This window comes from Ambystoma mexicanum, chromosome 5p, assembly GCF_040938575.1.
Source record: "Ambystoma mexicanum isolate Mex_15411 chromosome 5p, UKY_AmexF1_1, whole genome shotgun sequence".
Lineage (NCBI taxonomy): Eukaryota > Metazoa > Chordata > Amphibia > Caudata > Ambystomatidae > Ambystoma > Ambystoma mexicanum.
This window is the reverse complement of record NC_090930.1, coordinates 72,469,010-72,486,999: the sequence shown is the minus strand read 5'-3', so window position 1 is coordinate 72,486,999 and position 17,990 is coordinate 72,469,010. Positions and strand designations below refer to the sequence as shown.

The following is a 17,990-nucleotide window of genomic DNA, read 5'->3' as shown; positions in this document are numbered from 1 at the left end:
TCCAGGTCCACCCACACTTCCCTATACCATTGCAGCTCCCTTGGTTCTTTTATGGTGGTGTGATATAGATTATCTACCATGTCCCCTTTCTGGCGATATACAGCTGTCATGCGATACTTTGGTGGGTTTGGTTCTCCAGTTTGCATTTGTGCATCTATCATGGTAGCCACCATTGTCTGTCGGCCCATTGTTATCATCATCATCATCATCATCATCATTGTTGAGTTAGGCATTGATTTTGCACAGCATCGGATACCTAGTTGGCACACACAGAAAAATAGTAAAATAAAAACGATGACAGGAACAAACCTTTTCATCAGTGTTGAACCAGGACGGTATCCAGTTGAACATATTGTCAAACCAGTTGCTTGGCTCTATTCCTCCTTCTTTCGACATCCTCTCCCCCAGACTGTGTACTGCTGAGATCACGTGGGAGGGGGTCCCATTATCTGCATCGTCGGAGGGTACGAATGTACAGCATGTGCTCCCGAGTTTTCAGCAAACACCACCGTCCATCGTTGTAAGAAGGTCTAGGACATACCGGTTCTGCATTGTCATTAGGCGCAAGGCGCGAAGTTCCTCCTTGATCACGTTTGAATCCCTCTTCAGTGTCATTGGCCAGTTGTATCAATTCCCAGCGGATGATCTGTAACCACTTGGCGTTTGTTCGTGCCTGGAGTCCTGGCGTTAGGAGGGAAGCAAAGAATGTCTGTCAAAGCTTGTACTTTGGCAGGATCTCAGTGAGGAGAGCAGACGATTTGTTGGAGATGTAGTTTGATTACCTCTTTTTGCGAGCGAGTCTGTCCTTTAGGTCACTTTCCGACAACAGATCGTACGAAGGAGGTTCTATTATTGCTAGTTGGGGCGCTGCCGATGTGCCAGCCGATTGCCCTGCTGCCAATATGCCAGCTGATTGCCCTGTTGCTGATATGCCAGCCGAACCTTTCCCTCCTTGGATATGGCTTTCTGGGATTACCATCAGAACTGAATGCAGGGTGGCCAGGGTGCATGTACCTTTCCATGATGCCGGTAGATGCAGGTATGCTTGTTTGCCACAGACCCAATACATGTCCATTAAAGCGGCTGTACCTTTTTTCATGTCCGGGATAATGATTGTTTTGTTGCACTGCTTGTTGGCACCCATGGGCACCTTCCCTTCTCCGTGAAAACAAAGCTTATGTTGTATTTCTTTTTGGGTCTTGATGGGTTTTTCTAGCGCGGTGACCCAGGTGAGTTTTGCAATGTGCTGGGACCAGACGGGAGCACACGTTTCTTTGACCCATTGAAAGTTTTCTTCAGTTAGTCCCCTGTGTGCTTCAGCTTTGCACTCGATCGTTTCGTCATGCCATTTGTTTTCTGTGAATCTTGATTCTTTTATGACGAAGAATGGTTCTTTGATGCATATTACTCCTTGGTGCCTGCTTGTGCAAGTTTTCTCGTTCTGCAGCATTTCTATTGTAACCGTTTGTGCCTGGAAGGTGCTCGCAAGTCTACATAATACGAGATTAATTAAACACTGGGCGTCTGGTTGGGTGTGCCTAATGCGTGCGATATGTGAGAGCAGACATAGCAGCTCTCGTTTGTGGCTTGTTTTGCTGTAGCACTCATGTCTGAATGCCATTTATTTGACTGGTCTGGGTGGCGGGGTCTTCTATTTCATCTAGTCCCAGGCCATGGTAGATGTCATAACTTTTCCCTCCTGCCCCCCTTTTCCGTCTCCTCGACCAGTTTGTGCTTGACCCCCAGTAATAAACGTCACTTCCTTGAAGAGGTCATTCACAAAGTGCGTGCCATTATCTGATCTTATAGCATCACATATGCCTCACCTTGAGAACACCTCCAGCACCAAGAACTTCGCAGCAAACTTCCCATCTGGGTGGGGGCATGTTCCAGCTTCTACCCACCTTGAAAGGGACACACTATCACAATTGGGTATCTTGCTCCATTACACCTTTCTTCCATATCCGTGTAGTCAATATGGAGCTCTCTGAACGGGCCCACAGGACGCAGTAATGTTCCTCGTAGTTTTCTCAATGTCATCCCTGAACTGTATGTCTGACAGGTGGAACATTCTATAGTGAAATGTTCCTGTAGGTTCGGAACGAACCAATGTTCTTGTATGTCTTTTGCGATATGTTGCTTATTTACATGTGTCGGGAAGTGTAGCTGTTGGAACGCCACTTCCAGCAACTCCACTGGCATCACCTTTTTCCCTGTTAGTTCCTGCCTCCATATTAAATCTTTTGATGACTGCTTGCACCCTCTCTTGGCCTACAGTTCTTGCTCTTCTACTGGTGCACGTCTTTGAAGCTCTATTTGGGATATTGGTGTATGGTTGTATCCTCCTTCTAATGTATCTGTAATCTGCGTTTTGATGATACATTCAATTGCTGGTGGGACATTGAAATATGCAGCGTCTTTTCCTGCTGCGTCTCCCAATGAGATTGCGTCTGTTATTGGTATGGGCTTGGCATTTCACCACTGCTACTACTGATGGTTCTGCTAGTGCATCTATCAGCTCATTTAGTAATGCAGCATGTTGTACTGGTGACCATCTGCCCTCCAGAACCCTCTGTCGCCATCGTGACAGCCCTGAGTGAACTGTTGTCACGTACACCGAATCTGAATATATCGTTACTGCACATCCTTTAGCAGTGCGCAACGCCTCAATTAGTGCAGTCAATTCTGCTGCTTGTGCAGAGTAATGAGGGAGGCGCCTTTTTACAATGATCTCATATCCCTCTTCTTCCATCCTTACAACCGCCACTCCCACATGTTTTTCTCCCGTTTCACTGTCTATTGATGCTGATCCATCTACGAAGTATATCTATCCCTCCTGTAGTGCAGTTTCACTCTTTTGGAATGTCACCCTCTTCTCCCCCATGTCACACAATCGTGTTCCTGCATGTCTTCTACAGTGCATGGTTCAGTAATAAATGTGGCGGGGTTTACTGTTTTACACCTGACCACATGGACATTTGGACTGGATATTTCATAGGCTGTCGCCCTTTGTAGTAATATTTTGATCCCTCTAGAATGACAGTGAGTGCTCTGCATATAGGGTCACTGAGCATCCCATCACAATGGTGGCGCTTTTTGATTGCGAAGGCCGCTGCAGCGAGAGCTTGTTCGCATGCAAAGTGTCCTTGCATCACTTAATCTAATGTTCCGCTGTATTAGGCCATTGGTTTATGGCCTAGCAATGTTTTCTGTTAACACTGCAGTCATTAAAGTACCATTGCAGTGTGTAAATGAGTAGAATTCCCTGTCATAATATGGATATGCGAGAACTGGTCGGTGTGCAATGAGATCTTACAATTTGAAATGCTGTCATCTCATTTGTCCATTTTATTGGGACATTATTCTTTTGTGCTACCTTCAGTGCTTGTAGCAGTGGGCGTGTATATGCTGCGTAATCAAGTATCCATGTGCGGCAGTAATTACAGATGCCGAGAAACTTTTGCATGTCCTTTACCGTTTTTGGTATTATCATATGGCGTATGGCTGCTGCCCTGTCGGGCAATATCCTCTTGCCATCTTTTGAAATTAACTGTCCCAAGGAGAGCACTTCTGCTAGGCAGTATTGCAGATTACCCTGATCTACTTTGTACCCTTTCGTGGCCAACAAATTCAATAATGTTATGGAATCGGTCGTGCACTGTTCTTCACTCTTGCTGCAGACAAGTAAATTGTCTACGTATTGTATTATTGTGCTTTCTACATCAATGTTTCCGAGATCTTCATGCAAAATCCTATTAAATGCTGGTGCTCTCACAATATCCATGTGGTAGTCTGCAATGTTCATATCTGTCCCCCGTCGCCCTAGCGTGAACGCTGTGAGGTACTGGGAGCTTGGGTCAATTGGAATTGAGAAGAAGGCATTTTTCAGGTCCACTACGGTGAAGCATGTGTCATCTTTAGGTATGCTGCACAATATTGATGCTGGATTAGGAACTAATGGGAATTCTTTCTGGATGACGTCATTAAGTGGGCAGGCCTGGATCATCCTCCAGGCCTCGCCCGTCGCTTTTTTAATTGGAAAAATTGCCGTGTTACATGGTGAATTGGATGGCACTATGATCCCTTGTTAAAACTTACTCTAGAATTCTGGGTAAGTACAAAGTGCAACACAAAGTGGCATGTGCTTCCTGAAACATACAACAGTTAACTATGCAATCAGAATATTACAGCAAGCATTTAATGTGTCTGGTTAGATAAATTGCAGTACAAGGGAAAGACTACAACAGATCAAAAGCTAAGACTAAATATACAAAACTACAAACTGGTCATGCTGTGTGCTATTCAGGGTTCTGCACAACCTACTGCTGCGCAATAGGTGTGAGTTAAAAACCCAATATGTTTTAATTCCTCAAAAGATGGTCTAGATATCAAGAAATTCTTCAGGAGGTAATGGCCTTCTTTGCTGTTAACCGCTTGGCCCACTTGAAAAATAAGCTAGCATTGAATAGGTCTCTAGATGGTGACCCTCAATATGTTGGCAATTTTCATGGCCACAAGTTTTGAAAAACTATGTTGACTGTGCCAGGCGTTGCTACCTTAGACCGGTTTCACAATATTAAGTCTGGTAAGCTGTAAAGAGTTAATTCTTCATATGATTTCCTTCTGTAGTTTGTTCACCAATGTAACCGTGTTAAGTCTTAGGTTTGACAACCGGCTCCTATTCCAAAAGATTTTATACACTGTATTCAAATGTGATGTTGAAATCTAGCATTTGCCAATATTGATAAATGTTAGCTGGACTGCATTAATTGCTTGATGTAATATTCTGATTGCATAGTTAACTGTTGTATGTTTTAGGAAGCACATGTCACTGTGTTGCACTTTATACTTAATCAGATTTCTAGTGTAAGTTTTTAGGTTACATTGAATGCTAATTGAATTCATGATTTATATTTCAAGTAGGGTAATTGTATTCGTTATCCTTTTTAAAGTATTGCTATTTTCCTACATCGCAAAGATTCATTCACACGCACAGCCTCAAGGTCTATTTAATTTGAGATGTATCTTTTTTTTTTAACCAGGAATTACCTTGTAGCATTGTTTTCCGGTGTCCCTTTTTTGTCTTAGAAGTTACCTTGTTAGTGATGCAGAAAGAAGGCTGTGTGCCTTACGTCATTACTTGTGTTAAGGTGCTAATTCAACACACAACCTCTTCAAACTCAAGAAATGCCCCAAATCTGAAAAACATTAATTACTCTGAATAACCGCACCCATCGGACACAGTGAGGCAGAGTCCATTAATCTTTCATGCATGAACAGACCTCACTTAATGCTGCCGTTCAATCCATTTTGAACAGTGTTTAACTTTAACGTCCATTTTTTCTCCGCTTTCCTGAGTTTTAAGTCTCTGTTGCCTCCTCTTACGGGCTTCTATGGTCTGAATAACAAACAACAACAAATCTGTTGGATTATGTTTGAAGCAAATGTAATGCGCTACCCTAGGCTTTTCCTCCACCTTATTCCTAAGGCATGAGCGATGCTTACAAATCCATTGCCCGACCTCTCGCTTAGTTTTACGGATGTAAATTAGGCATTTTATGTCGTATATCTCACATTGTGATTTACAATTCGTGAAAGATTTGAGTTGCCATTTCATGCCATATAAATCAATGTCCTTGACATTTTGTGTTGGATGACATACGGAACATCCGCGACATCTGTGATGGCCCACAACCGGTGGAAAGTATAATGTCCTTTGTTTCTCTTGTGTGGATGCTGGACTCTAGTAAGTACCAGCATGTCCTTGAGATCCTGCTGTCTTTTGTATCCAAACCTGGGTTTTGCAGGAGCAAAATCTGGTGTCTATCATGTTCTGATTCTTTAAGCTAGCCCTCCTAAATTTGTCACTTAAATTTAGCAATGCACGTCAGCTTATCAAGGTTGGCCTTAAATCGCAGAGATGCACTCCTCTCTTTGCGTGTGTTGTGCTTGTTTTACAAGCATTCTGAATGATGTTGTTAGGTACCCTCTCTGACTGCTCAAATGTTTGTTGTTTTTCAAATTCATATGTGGAACTACAGTTTCTACACCCCCGAAGGAACTGGCCCACAGGCAAGTCATTTAGCGGATACAAACTCTCGTATTTGAGTAAGTGTTTTCATTTCATCAGTAGGTTTCCTAAACAGAGAGGTTTCCAGCTTTCCATCAGGTGACTGATTAGTAAATTCATAAGCCATGATGAATTTAATATTTAGGTTTTGTTCATTCAACCATGTTAAAAAAAGGATGGTTCATTTTCGTCTCCTTTTCAAATAATGAAAACATTGTCAATAGAACGATGCCAGCCAATCCTCTTCAGGCTGTATGATTTATTCTCATTATAAATTGTTTTTAATCGAAAAGAATCCATATCTACCGCTTGACAGTGCAACAGGGTTTTTTGTTTTGATTTATTTTACAACATACCACACTTAACCAACACCCGACAGTTCTACCATAGGTTTCTTGCATACAGTACATATTTCTTTTCTTAATGTCTCCCCCAACTCCCCCTCCTCCCCGGCTATTCCTCTGACTGACTCTTCCTGAGGTTAATTCCCTTAGTCTTCCCCGGGCGTGTCTTCATCATCGGAGTTGAAGTTGCCATGCCATTAGGGGTCCCACTTCCGCCTCATCCCCCTTGTTGGCTGCCTCGTACCATACCACCATCTCGGCATCTGCCCATTTCAAGAGATCGTTCCACCATGCCTCTAATCTAGGTCTGTGGGCGGCTTTCCAGCACATGGCAATTTGTAAGCTAGGTCTTTAGGTTTGCATACGTGTTTCAAGTTACATGGCCTGGTAAAAACCCCAGCATACATGCCCACACTGATTCCACATATTTTATTCCTTTTTCGAGAAGCCTTAACGTAATATCCTCCCAGAATCTACCTACCTCTGGGCACGCCCAGAACATGTGGCTCATCCCTGCCTCTACTTCTCCACACCTGGGGCATTTTTGTGTTACTGTATTCCCCATTTTGGCGATTTTCCGAGGGATCATGTATGCTCTCTAAGTGACATATAGCTGTATCTGCTGCAGTCTCGCGTTCCTGGATACCTTCTTATGATACCTCTGAGCCCTTTCCCATTGCCCGTCCTGCATGGTCTCTCCCGCTTCCTCCTCCCAGGCCCGTCTAAGCTGGAGCAGCTCCTTTCCTACTCTGGACATCACCAGTTCATGTATCCAGGATATTTCATGGTCTCCCTTAGCGATGTCATACATCATCTCTGACTGTATCCGGTTCTTCTGCTTAAGTTATCTCAGACCACGTTTCCTTCACCCGTTTGACTATTCTGTTGTATGCAATATGTTGCCCTATGTGTATCCCGGTTTCAACCACCAGCGTTTGGAATTCCAGTGCTTCCCCTTCCTGCCACACATCGCCTAGGGTCGCCAGGCCCATCGGCTCATTATTTGCAGATTGCTTTCCTCAGTTGCTCATCTGTCCCGCGTAGTGGCGCCTGTGGGGGGAGCATGGGGCCGGGTTCCCTATGGCTCGGCACGCCTTAAGCCAAATCTCATGGCCCAGTGCCAGCATTTTCGATTTCCTTTGCATCTCTAGTTTGGGTAGCCATATTAGTTCTTGAAGTATGGGTCGCTTTCATTCCTCAGCAGTCTAGATTCTGCTGTCTCGTCCTCTGATAGCCACCTTAGCAACATACTGTAGCTGCGCCGCCAGGGGGAACATCTCAAAGTTTGGCATATTTATCCCCCCCACCCTCCCCCGATCTTACGTGTTCTGTAGTTTCCATAGGGCCACCCTGTTTCTGGAGTTGTGCCATAAGAAGCCTCTACATAGGCTCTGGAGTTTGGTGAAAAAACGCTTGGGCACCATATATGGAATATTTACAAACCAGTGTAGTAGCCTAGGCAGGACCACCATCTTAAGCAAGGCCGCCCTCCCCACCATGGCCAGAGAAAGTTTTGCCCAGAACCCCATACTACTCTTAAGGCCTTCCACAGTGCTCTCTGTATTATGTTTGTGCTCGTCTACGACCGAGTGGTATATGTTGATCCCAAGGTATCAATGTTCTGGTCTGCCAGGCTATTTGCAGGGTAGGTAAGTTTTCTAGCGGTATTCCACTGTACCTGCCCAGGGGGAACATGCACAATTATTTGGGGTTCACTGCTATCCCTGAAAGGCTTGCATAGCGCTCCCATCACTTCTAGGATGTATTGCAAGTTTTCTGCTGGGAAGCGTAGTTATAGCAGCATGTCATCTGCATATAATGATATCCGATGCGGTCCGCCTTTAGTATGTACCCCAATTTCCTCATATTGCTGTCTCAGGTAGATTGCCAGCGGTTCTAGTGCAAGGATGTATAGCATCGGGGACCATGGGCAGCCTTGTCGCCTGCCTCTGCTCAGTTGCCATTCTTCTGATATTGTCACTCCTGTTTTTACCCTGGTGATCGGAGAGCGGTACAGCATTTTCACCCGCCGCAGGTACCCCGACCCCATCCCATATTCTTTCAGGGCTGCCAATAACCACGGCCACTTGACTGTGTCGAAGGCTTTAACTGCATCTAACGAGACTACAGCTATCTCATTTGGGTCGCCCTCCGTCTGTTCCATCATGTGGTGAAGCCTTCTGTGGTTATTGGATATGCTTCTGCCTGGGACATATCCGGTTTGATCTGGGTGTATGAGTTTATTACCCGCCTAAGCCTATTCACCAGTACAGATGTGAGGATTTTACTGTCTGGTTTAACATTATGGTCTATACGATCCACAGTCTGTGCTGGGCGTGTTGGGTTTAAGGAGTGGGATGATGACCGCCTCCCTCAATGATTTCGGCAGTCTTCCTTTCTCTAAGGCCTCGTTTAGCATTGCCAGTAGGGGGGGGTAGGGGGGGAGCACTTCTTGTTTGTACACTTTATAAAATTTGCTAGGGAGCCCAGCTGTGCCTGGGGCCCTGCTCGTGGGGAGTTGCTGCACCACTATTTCTAATTCCTCTATTGTAACTGGGGCCTTTAGGTTCTCCCTATCTTCCACACTTGATTAAGGCAATCCTATGTCCTCTAGCGTCTCCTGAATCTCTTGCTCTGCTGCCTCTCCCACATCAGCATAGAGATGCTCATAGAATCTGAGGAACCTCTCATTCGGACTCCTGGGTGTTACAAACTTGTCCTGCTTCACCTGTTATCTCTCTGATTGCTGATCGTGGTCTCGTTTTTGTATAGCCACTCCAACAGCCTTCCTGGTTTGTCTCCCCCTGCATGTTGTCTTTCAATGTATTTTTTTATAGCTCAGGTTACATAACATATCCCAGAGCCCACTGCAAGCCTGTTGTATTGGCTCGCCTGTTCAGTATCCTCCTGTGAGGTGCCATCAGTTTCCCTTGTTGCTTCTAGCATCTTTTCAGTCTCTTGCAACTCTTTTTGCCCCCTTGGAGCCCCCTAGCCTTGGATATGGCCGCCCCCCCTTATCACCACCTTAAAGGCCTCCCACAGAGTACCCGCGAATTCTACACTTCCAGTGTTAGTCTCAAAAGTGTTAGTCTCAAAACACCCGATTATCTCCAAGTCCTTGCAAAATGCGGTTGCCTTGGCCCTAAGCTTCCACGTTGGGATCCTAGCTCTGGGGGGGGCTTGTGTCGCCATACCAACATTAGGGGGGAATGGTCTGACAGTATTCTTGCCTTGTATTCGGCACCCGCCACCTCTCCAGCTATCTCCGAACATATAATCCAATCTCGTGTGCAAGTTGTATGGGGCGGCAAAATGTGAGTAGAGCCTGTCATTCAGGTGCTGTCGCCTCCAGACATCCTCCAGCCCAAAGTCCCTTAGCAAGGCCTGTAACGTTTTAGCCGATCTAGTTTCGTGTCTGATCTGTCCATTTTGGGGTTTAGCGTACAATTAAAGTCCCCCCCCCCCAATATGATCGCACCTCCCATGTGGGGGCCAATCCTGCCATATAGCATCTTAAAGTAGGTCACTGTATCTTGGTTGGGGGCATATGTGTTTATTATTCTCAATTCTTTGTTTTCTAGCAGTCCCCGGATCAACACCATCCTCCCATCCGGCTCTACCGTGGTTTGTAGTATCTGGAAAGGCATGTGTGGAGCTATCCAGGTAAATACTCCCCTGGCATATGCCAAATATGTTGCTCCCACGGTGGTCCCTCTCCACTTTTTAACTATCTCTTGTTTTTCCTTTGTGAGATGGGTTTCTTGCAACAAGGCTATGTCTGTCTTTTGCCGTCTCAAGTACAACATGACCTTGTTTCTTTTTAAGTAGCTATTTAGTCCCCTGACGTTCCAGGTGGCTATTTTAAGGTTTGTGTTGAGGTCACCCAGTGCTAGTATTTACCATCCTCCCTCCCTTTTTCCGCGTATCTCACCCCAGGGATTCATAGCACGGGTCCTGCGCAGAGGCGCGTGGGTACATGCTCGCTTCCTAAGAACTACCACTACAAACTCCCCAACTCTTCTCCCCCCACCCCCTACCCTCCGATTTTACCACCCGCCCCCCCAAACTGTTGCCCAGCTCCATCCCTGTATCTCAGGCGATCCCGCATTTGGTCCTGTCTGGCTAAGCCAGTGCTAGTAGGAACCTAGCAGGTGGTTACCGCACTACTGGTAACTCAAGTGAACTATCTAATGGGGTATGAGTTTGGGCACCCCATTCCTCCCTTTTCTATGCTACATTTTACCCGCCTCCTTCTGCTTAGCAAGACTATATTCAAGTCCTTCTTTCACTGTTTATACAGCACCTCGGCCTCTGAAGTCTCCGCGTCATTTCTCTGCGTCGCTCTCCTTCCTGTTCTTTGCTTCCGGACAATTCTGTTGCATCCTCAGGGGTGTCAGTGTTTTGTTCCTGTGGAACACCTTCAGCCTTGCTGGGTAGATCAGCATGTATCTGTGATCTGCCTCGCACAGCCTCCTTTTCACAGTTTCAAAGTTGAGCCGCCGCCGTTGCACCTGGAGGTTGTAGTCCGGGTATGCAGTGATTGATGCAGATCTTTGGATCGTGCCCCCCTTCCGGAAGTATTCCAGGATCCTTTCTCTGTTGCGATAGTTCAATATTTTGGCCATGATTGGCTTTGGCAGGGATCCCGGGGGGTGGGGGGGAACCTTCTTGACTGGGCCCTGTGCGCCCTCTCTACTGCGAATCCCTGGGTTAGCATTCCCCCTTTTATTTCCTGCAACATGGATTCAATATACTCCGTGGGGTGTGTGCCCTCCTCTCCTTCCGGGAGCCCCACGATCCGTATATTTCTACGTGCCCGTCCTTCGGCTCTGTTCTCCAGATTGCTGACTTGTTGTCTCAAGGTATGGATCTCTGAGGCATGCGCAGTGCAGGCGGCTGTGTTGGTCTGCAATTCTTTTTCCAATTCGTCTGTGCGCTCCGCTATTGCTCTCACGTCCTGTCTCAGGAGGTTCAAGTCTATTTGTACTGCATCGATTTTTGGATTCCAACGCCACTTTCAAGTTGGTCATAGCAGCCTCCAGTTTTGTTTCCCATGTACCTTTTTTGGTCTTGACATGGCCTCCAGGATCTATTGGTCCTCATGAGCTGGGGGCGTCCATCTGGGCGCTTTTTTGCTCCTGGCACCCTCCAGTGATTGCAGGGTTTTTGTGAAATCTTCCATCTTAGATAGTTTCCCTTTCGTCTTAGACTGCTTGGTGGCCATTGCGTGTGCCGTTCTGGGTGGGTGGGACCTGGCTCCCACTGGTGCGGCTTTTTATTCCTGTCAGACGCTTGCCGCCATGTGTGAGGGCTGTCCGCTGCCGTTTTCAGGGGCCTTGGCCCCTGTTCTCACTCCTGGGATAGGAGTCTGTCCTGTGCTGTTTTTCAATCTTGCTGTCTGGGTCTTTCTGACTTGTTTATGCTCTCCTCAGCAGGGGCCTCTGCTTGTACACGCAACTCTGCGTCGCCTCCCTGTGCTCTAGCTGGCGGCCCACATGGCGGGGCCCCCGTGAGGGTGACTCGGCACAGCCGGGGTGCGACCCTGTATTTCGGCAGGGCCTCTTCTCTCGCGATGGGCCTATGTCTTTGGTCTGCTTATTTTAGGGTTTGGCCCGTAGGCCCGACCTGCTACAATCCCGAAACACGCCGGTGCCTCAGCATCTGCGGGTTAGTTTGTGCACCGGCACCACTCCAGCACCCCACGGGAGCCGTATGGAAGTCTTTGCTGTGTCTTGGCTCAGGGACCCTGCACGGGTGAAATTGTTTGTGTCCCTCAATCCGCCTTCACGATGACCTTTGTTGGCTCGTGCTTAATGTTCCCTTTGTGGAAACGGATCTCCCACAAATGTCCAGTCAGCTGGGCCACTGGAGGGGTGACTTCAGCGGTTGCTTCCTGCCGCTAGGGCATGCCCCGCAATACGCAGTATTCTTTGGCCGACCACTTTCTGTTTGGCGTAGACTCTCAGCCTCAGTTTTAATCAATGGGCGCATGGCCCGCGGTGCCGGGCTCAACGTGCACATAGGCTGTCGCTGCCGTCCTTCCCGTGGGGTGTCTGGGGCACGGCATCCACAGCTTCCCTCCGGGGGTGGGGTTTCATCCACCCCAGGCAGCTGTCCGCAGCCGGCACTTGGGCTCCGAACTCCACAAGGCTGGTCCTGCGTCTCTCAATCTGCCCCCATGACAACACCGCCAACCTGCTCCTAACACTCCGTTTCCGGCCGCGCACTCAGCCACCGTCGAGTGTGGTATTGGGGCCGCTCCATGACCGAAAAAAAGTTGCTGTTGCAATGTCCAGGTGTGCCATCTCGCTATGGAGAGGGTGGACTACCAGTCACTGCACCCAAGATGACCGAAAAATAATCCTGACCTAAATTCCAATCCTTTTTTTGCCTGATAGGGTAGCTACTTTTAACATGGGGGCTTACCGCACTTTGCTACTCAATAGGGATTGGAGCTCTTAGAGATATAGGATATCTTGTCCCGTGACTCTGACTTGCAGCACAAGAGACGAGACAGATTTGGTGGAGACCACGAGGATCTACAGAGGCTTGGCTGTAGGAGGCTCTCAGGGTGCCGGTTTGAGGTTTCAAACGATAGTTGGTCTCCACAATGATCCCAGGGTAAGGTTTAGATGGCTTTAGGGGCTGATTCCTTGGGAGCAGGAGGCGAGATTGGATATTGGTGTGACCCCAGATGGGGTTGGCAGGCCCTCGGAGGAAGCATGGGCCACCTTCTGCTTCCAACAGGCCCTTCCTTGTGGAGAGACTCCATCGCAAGTTCGCACGATCACAGTATTACTCTGAGGGTGCCAGCAAAGTTTCAAGAGACGCAGCAGGAAGGGTCCTGTGCCACAGCTTCAGTCCAGTTCCAGGCTGGTGCTGGCCAATTGCAGGCCCAGAGATAACTCCAACTTGGAACAGGGATGGATGCACAGTACGACTTCAGAATGGTTAATCCCAACCATCCAGAGTAGGAAGGCACCCGGTTTAGGCTTTCCCCATCGATTTGAAGGAGGCGTCCCATAAAATTCAGTGGTTGACTTAGCCAATGCTGGTCGCAGCTGCTGTGTTCTTTTGGCATCAGAAGCTTGCATCTTGTGGTCGACTATCTTTTAATAGCTCAAATCCACTTTTGTCTAGATTTTGGACTTGGCCTTACCCCTCCCACCTATGGAAGGGACTTGCAACATTCAAACTGGTGAGGGCTGCACTATCGTGGACAGCCATCTACCTCACCTTCTGCCCAGCAACAGGACATGCCCTTGATGAAGTGTGGTTTGGGACAAGATATCCCCAAACTAATATTTCGCCTGTTCTCGCACACCACTGGTCTGTGAAGCAAATGTATACCAATTTGTGACCTTAAGAAGGAAGACAAATGGCTAGAACAGTCCCGGTTCCGCGAGGAGTAGGCCTTTTTACTATAAAGTACTCGAAAGCATTATTGGAGTAAAATAAATGTGCATAGTGGCTCACTGGGGATTTTATTTTCCTTTTTCTTTTTTAAAATCTAAAGTTCCCAGCCATCAGTTCAGTACACATTACAGAAGTAACTGGGATGTTAATAAAGTAAATGTGAAAGGGACACAGTGCCCATGTAGGAGTGAATGGAAGGTGGGTTGTTCTGCACTGCAAAAATAAAGGGAGACAAATAACATGAGCTGGTACCAATAGGATCGTACCAGTGAATCCCATACAAAATGATAGGGATGCAAGGCCCTCCCTCACCCCATAAATGTCAAGATCCAGACAAAAAGCTGATAACTCTGCAGGGCTTAGTGGCTGTTAATGCTGCTTTATTTCTTGATGGGAAGTACTTGGCAAAGGCATTTCGCTGTTTACTGTTTGTTTTTCCATATTACTATTGTCTGCGAGTATAGTTTCCCATTTTAGCACTCTTCAGACCTTGGTCAAGCCAGCACTAAGCGAGCTGGAGTTCCAGTCCATCATACGCTAGTGCTTGATAAATAGACTATCTTTAAGTTTGTGTGTAATGGATATTGCAGTGCTTAGGAGCAGGTGAAATCTGGCATTAAAAATCTGATGTTACTATTATTTTAATTGGACATTGCCAATTCTAAAAACATACTACTTTATTTCACAGTGTATGTCCTGCACTTATTTGGTCCACACTGTTTCAGATACTGCCTCTGTCATGTGCCTCTTTGGGAGTTACCCCAAAGCCTGTCCATATGGTGCTCCATGTGCTTGAATTGGTGTTCTCTTTACAGTCACAGGTGCAGGACAGTCATTACTGCAATATCCTTAGCTGCAATTGTTTTCTGAATGTACCCAGCATGCTTGGCCCTGGGAGATGCATATTAAGGGCCCATCTGTAGAAGCGGCCTTCTAGCCAGAGCAGTAGGGGACTGTCTCCGCCGCAGATTAATGAGATCACATCTGCAGATGTAGCCTTCTCAAGCGGAATCAGTCCTCCCTGCTCTGGCTAGATCAGTTGGATCCCATCTGTAGAAGCGACCTTCTAGCCAGAGCAGTGGGGACTGTCTCTGCTTGAGATCCCATCTGTAGAAGCGACCTTCTAGCCAGTGTAGTGGGGCCTGTCTCTGCTTGAGATCCCATCTGTAGAAGTAAACTTCTAGCCAGAGCAGTGGCGACTGTTCTGCTTGTGATCAGTGAGATCCCATCTGTAGAAGAGACCTTCTCGCCAGTTTAGTGGGGCCTGTTTCTGCTTGAGATCCCATCTGTAGAAGCGACCTTCTAGCCAGTGTAGTGGGGCCTGTCTCTGCTTGAGATACCATCTGTAGAAGCAACCTTCTAGCCAGAGTACTGGGAGCCTGTCTCTGCTTGAGATCGCATCTGTAGAAGCTACCTTCACGTCAGCGTAGTGGAGCCTGTCACTGCTTGAGATCCAATCTGTAGAAGTGACCGTCTTACCAGTGTAGTGGGGCCTGTTTCTGCTTGTGATAAGTGAGATACCATCTGTAGAAGCGACCTTCGAGCCAGAGTACTGGGGACTGCCTCTGCTTGAAATCCCATGTGTAGAAGAGACCTTCTCGCCAGTGTAGTGGGGACTGTTTCTGCTTGAGATCAGAGAGATGCAAGAGACTGTTTGCTCAAGGCCTGGATCCTCCCATCCTATTCGGTTATTTTGTCCTCTGTTGGGTTTGGGATGTCTTGCTGAAAGAAAGTTGGTAGGATTAAAGTTCACATCAACTGCCTCTCTGACACCTTCCAGTCTGGTAACAGCCAACTCCATTCTTGGTTTCATCGCTCAAGGCCGCTGTAAACCAATGAATAGAAATAACTAGCCATGGCTAAGTAAAGGTTGGATAAAGAGCACTTTGATATGATACCTTGTTAATATTGGCTTGAAATGTAGCTTACCTTTTTAATATGCATTTAGCCCAAATCTTCACCACACTGCTAATAAGTCAGCTTGTTTCCTCTCTTTTAGGTCAAAACTCTGCTGAAGAGGAGGAGCAAACAAAGGAGGAAGAAGAGGATGATGACGAGTCTGTCCGCAAAGCCCGTGCGTGGGATGACTGGAAGGATGAGCACCGCCGGGGATACGGCAATAGGAAGAACATGGGCTAATGCTCTTCTGGGGGTGACTCCATTGGGAGTTCTGTGCTACACCTGCACAGAAGCCGGGGGTAGAGGGGTCTGGCAGAGGGTGGATGGGAGCGCCAGTCGTTTTGTTTTGTGGTTCTTTGTTGCTGGACCTTCTCTTAAGCCTAAATGAGCCACCAGTCTGTAAACTTGGTTTTAAAACCGCAAAGTTATTGTGGCATTGATTGACTTCGGGCGTCCTGAAGCTGTTTCATTGCCCTGGCTGACACTGGAAGCAAAGTAGCCAGAAGTATATCGGATGGCAGCCTTGTGTCGTATGAAAGTGTGAGATGGGGAAAATGTGCATTGTACTTGAACATAGCTCTGTAAAGGGCGAAAAAAACCTTCGCCACCCCCCAACTCCATATCCCCCTCAAACACGATGGCCGATACTGCGCAATTGTAGTAGTGCTTTCCGTGAAGTACTGCAGCTGAACCTCTGAAGTGGCCTTGGTCCCATGCCTTTCCATGACGTGACCTCTGGAAGGTCCTCTGTGTTCAATGGTGGCCTCGTGTGCACGAGCTACTGTCTCGGATTGTGGTGGCCTCGTGTGCACGAGCCACTGTCTCTAGGGGCTAGCTGGCTTGGATTGTGGTGGCCTCGTGTGCACGAGCCACTGTCTCTAGGGGCTATCTGGCTTGGATTGTGGTGGCCCCGTGTGCACAAGCCACTGTCTCTAGGGGCTAGCTGGCTTGTCTTGTGGGGTATAAATGTTCAGCGTGTGGTAGTTGGCTGACAAGTTGAGGGTTGAACCAGTGTAGTTGAAAAAGCCTGATGCAGCTAGAGGGACACTGTAAAGCCTGCTACCCGCAGACCAGACCTGGTGAAACACCACATTAACAGTCTTCAGTTTCTATTTATTACTTTCATTTGCTGTTTATTTTTAATAAATTGCTCTTCTCTCATTTGTGCCCTTCATGTCTGCTTTTCATTTAGTTTCTAATATTTGTTCTTTATAGATTCAGTTCTCTCTTGTCATTTAGGTTGTGAAAATGTGGGCAGTCTTTTTATTGACGCAAAAGTTATACTTTGTGAGATCTTTTATTTAGTTTTACTGGAGGAAAGTGCTCCCAGCCCCCTCCCTTTTTTTTTTTCCTTCAATCGACCCACCCTTGTAGTTTATTCATGAGAAGACCTACTGAAGGGATTCGTGGCCATATAGTCTCCTACATTGATTACCCATGAACCCTTAAAAGCAAGCATGTAAAGGGCAACACAATAGTACTCTAGCTAAAGGATCTCAGCAGGTTGCGAGGACCGCATGAGATTGGAAAATAGAAATTGTAGACCTGATGCAAGCAATTGGGTCACATTATCAAGCTGCTCTCTCCTGCAGTGTTATCCCTATATGATTACTGGGGATGAAAGGGGTGCCCTGAAGAATGCTCCTGTTTTGGCATTTCTGGTTTCATTTTTATCTAAAAGGAAGGTTGTGTTTTTCAAAGGCTTTTGAAGCTTATATCTGTACTAGTTTGTGCTAGCAGTGTGTGCCAGATTTACGTTTGTTGATGTACCAGTTAAAATTGAAAAGATTTAGCATTGGTCCTCTGTGCAACAGTGACGATGTTCTTATTTGGAGTTAAGCAAGTGAAAAAAAAGTGGGCTAGTAGCACCCACATTATTGCAGTAGCACCCCGTTCCAGATGCTGGAACAGGGGTTAGCAGCCCGAGTTGATGGTCCGAGCGAAGCGTTGGCCTAGAACTGGGGCACCAGTATGTTGCCCCCCACCCCCCCCCCCCCCCCCGTTCCAGCCTTTGGAACGGGGTTCTAATACAATTAGCCGTTAACGCCATTATTAGTTACCAAAGTGGGGACCCGCGGTACTAAACAAGGATTTCTTTTATTGAAGAAGACGCAATGAAAATCCTTTGCTAAGATGACCCCCATGGTTGCGGAAGGCGGGGCTCCATAACCGAGCCTCCAGTGCCTTAAGTGGCACCGGAAAATGACCCAGGGCTCATCAAGGTGTCGTGGCCTAATGGGGGTGTGAGGGGGGATGCCTGC

At 47.1% G+C, this 17,990-nt stretch overlaps 1 protein-coding gene across 1 annotated transcript in view; it reads left to right on the top strand.

Annotated features, from left to right (window-relative positions):
- The window catches only part of IGBP1 (immunoglobulin binding protein 1), a 123,306-nt gene extending 106,416 nt beyond the window's left edge, over nucleotides 1–16,890 (top strand). The window contains exon 6 of the mRNA XM_069612478.1: nucleotides 15,830–16,890. Within this exon, the coding sequence (XP_069468579.1) occupies nucleotides 15,830–15,969 (140 nt within the window). The 3' untranslated portion in view covers nucleotides 15,970–16,890. The remainder of the gene's footprint in view (nucleotides 1–15,829) is intronic.
- Nucleotides 16,891–17,990: the final 1,100 nt, after the last annotated feature.